Here is a 1,844-nt window from a genome sequence, read left to right on the forward strand (position 1 = left end):
TGTGTGTGTGTGTGTGTGTGTGTGTGTGTGAGAACAATTGCTTACGTGCAAGAACAACAAGTCGAGAAAGACCACATCCAGACGGTCTGCTGCATGGTGTGCATGTGCGCTACTCTCAGTAAGTCCCGTTTGTCTGAAAGACGAAGCGACTATGTGGATCTAATGGATTGCTGATGGTTGGTATGTAGAGAGTCAGGTACGGACATCAAACGGAACCGTGACTGGTTCCAAACCCGCCATTTTATCAGTCAGGATTACACAGCACTAATATCAGCGTAATTGAACATTTCTCTGTTTAATGTAACGGGGGCAGAAAAAAAGCTAAATTCAAGGTTAATTCTAGGTTAATTACCAGGCAATTATCGTATCATTACTGCAACATATTTCCTATTAAGATAATTACATTTTCATGTACCGTGACTGGTACATATTCATATTTTACATAATTACATATTTTACATAATTACAAAATCAACATTTCAATGAGGGGTTTAGTTATGCTTAGTTTTTGTACTTTGATGGCAGATTTTTTCCACATTAAGCATTGCACGTCAGCATAGCTTCCAGGCATTAGACCTTGGGAATATTCTGGGTCCTTCTAACAATCTATTTAGTATCCTCACTTGATTCATTGTTAAGATGGACTTTGTTCCATGCTCATCTTCACCCTGGAGACATTTGCAGATATTTGCACATTACAGTTCGAAAGCATAAAGGCAGGTAATAGTCAATCTTTTCTATTGTCAAAAATCCCTATGAAAAGGCCAAAACCAACTATGAATTGATTTTAATGATGTTACGAGAGCTCAATTGTTGTCCAAAAACTATTTTAAAAAACCCATCAGTGAGCCACACAGTTGCATTTGCTGACATGTTCCTTTACTGTGAACCTAGTAAAGCCTATATACACCATTCTGTTGTAAATATTCAATAGTCAACTAAATATGTGTTCATCCGCGGGTTAAAATAGTCAAACAAATGCAATATTTTCCCGTTGGAGTAACGTTTGCTAAATCTACAGTGCCCAGCTCTTAAATAAAATTATTTTATATACAGTACATATTTATGAAACCTTTGGAGATGAACATCAATAGGAATGAATGGGCTTGGAGCTGAGTGCCATGCACAGGCTAGGTATGTTGGAAAGTATTGAGAGAAAAAGTCACACATTGTTTGGTTTTGATCATTTTATTTTGACAATAAGAAAAATGACAAGGTCAAAATGCTGCCCTATATTGTTTAAACATTTTTAAATTAGTTAGTTACAAGTTAGTTTTGCTCTGATGGCAGAGCATGGACGTTTATTAACTCTCTATCTTTGGATAGAGAAAAATACCTCCTAGAATCCAAACACAGCGTTAAAACAGGAATACAAATTAGTCATAAATGTAATCAACATGGCTCCCAGACAAAAACACTGCACTGTATAGATATGATTATGTTAGGTGAATCTTTATAGGACATTCAGGATATTCTTTCTCTCTGGTTTTTTTTTACACCGGTCCTTTCTCCTGGTGTTTTTTTGGATGTTCAACTCCATCTGGGTTCCTCTTTGCAGCTCTCCTACGTCGATGCGGAGGGCAACCCCATCAGCGTGGTCCAGATGACTTTCATGCGGCTGCTGAGCGCGGCAGCCAGACAAAACATGACATACAACTGCTACCAGTCGGTGGCCTGGCACGACCAGGAACAGAACAACTACGACAAGGCCATCCGCTTCCTGGGCTCCAACGATGAGGAGATGTCCTATGATAACAACCCCTACGTCCGCGCCGTGGTCGATGGCTGTGCGGTAAGTCAAAGAGATGTGTGTGTGTGTGTGTGTGTGTGTATGTGTGTGTATG

The 1,844-nt window shown here is 39.4% G+C and overlaps 1 protein-coding gene across 1 annotated transcript in view; it reads left to right on the forward strand.

Moving 5' to 3' along the window:
• col5a1 (procollagen, type V, alpha 1) overlaps positions 1 to 1,844 on the forward strand; it is an 86,921-nt gene that overhangs the window by 82,247 nt on the left and 2,830 nt on the right. Inside the window, exon 65 of the mRNA XM_032540336.1 lies at positions 1,559 to 1,792. Coding sequence (XP_032396227.1) covers positions 1,559 to 1,792 — 234 coding nt within the window. The remainder of the gene's footprint in view (positions 1 to 1,558; positions 1,793 to 1,844) is intronic.

Source organism: Etheostoma spectabile, chromosome 16 (assembly GCF_008692095.1).
Source record: "Etheostoma spectabile isolate EspeVRDwgs_2016 chromosome 16, UIUC_Espe_1.0, whole genome shotgun sequence".
NCBI classification, from domain to species: Eukaryota; Metazoa; Chordata; class Actinopteri; order Perciformes; family Percidae; genus Etheostoma; species Etheostoma spectabile.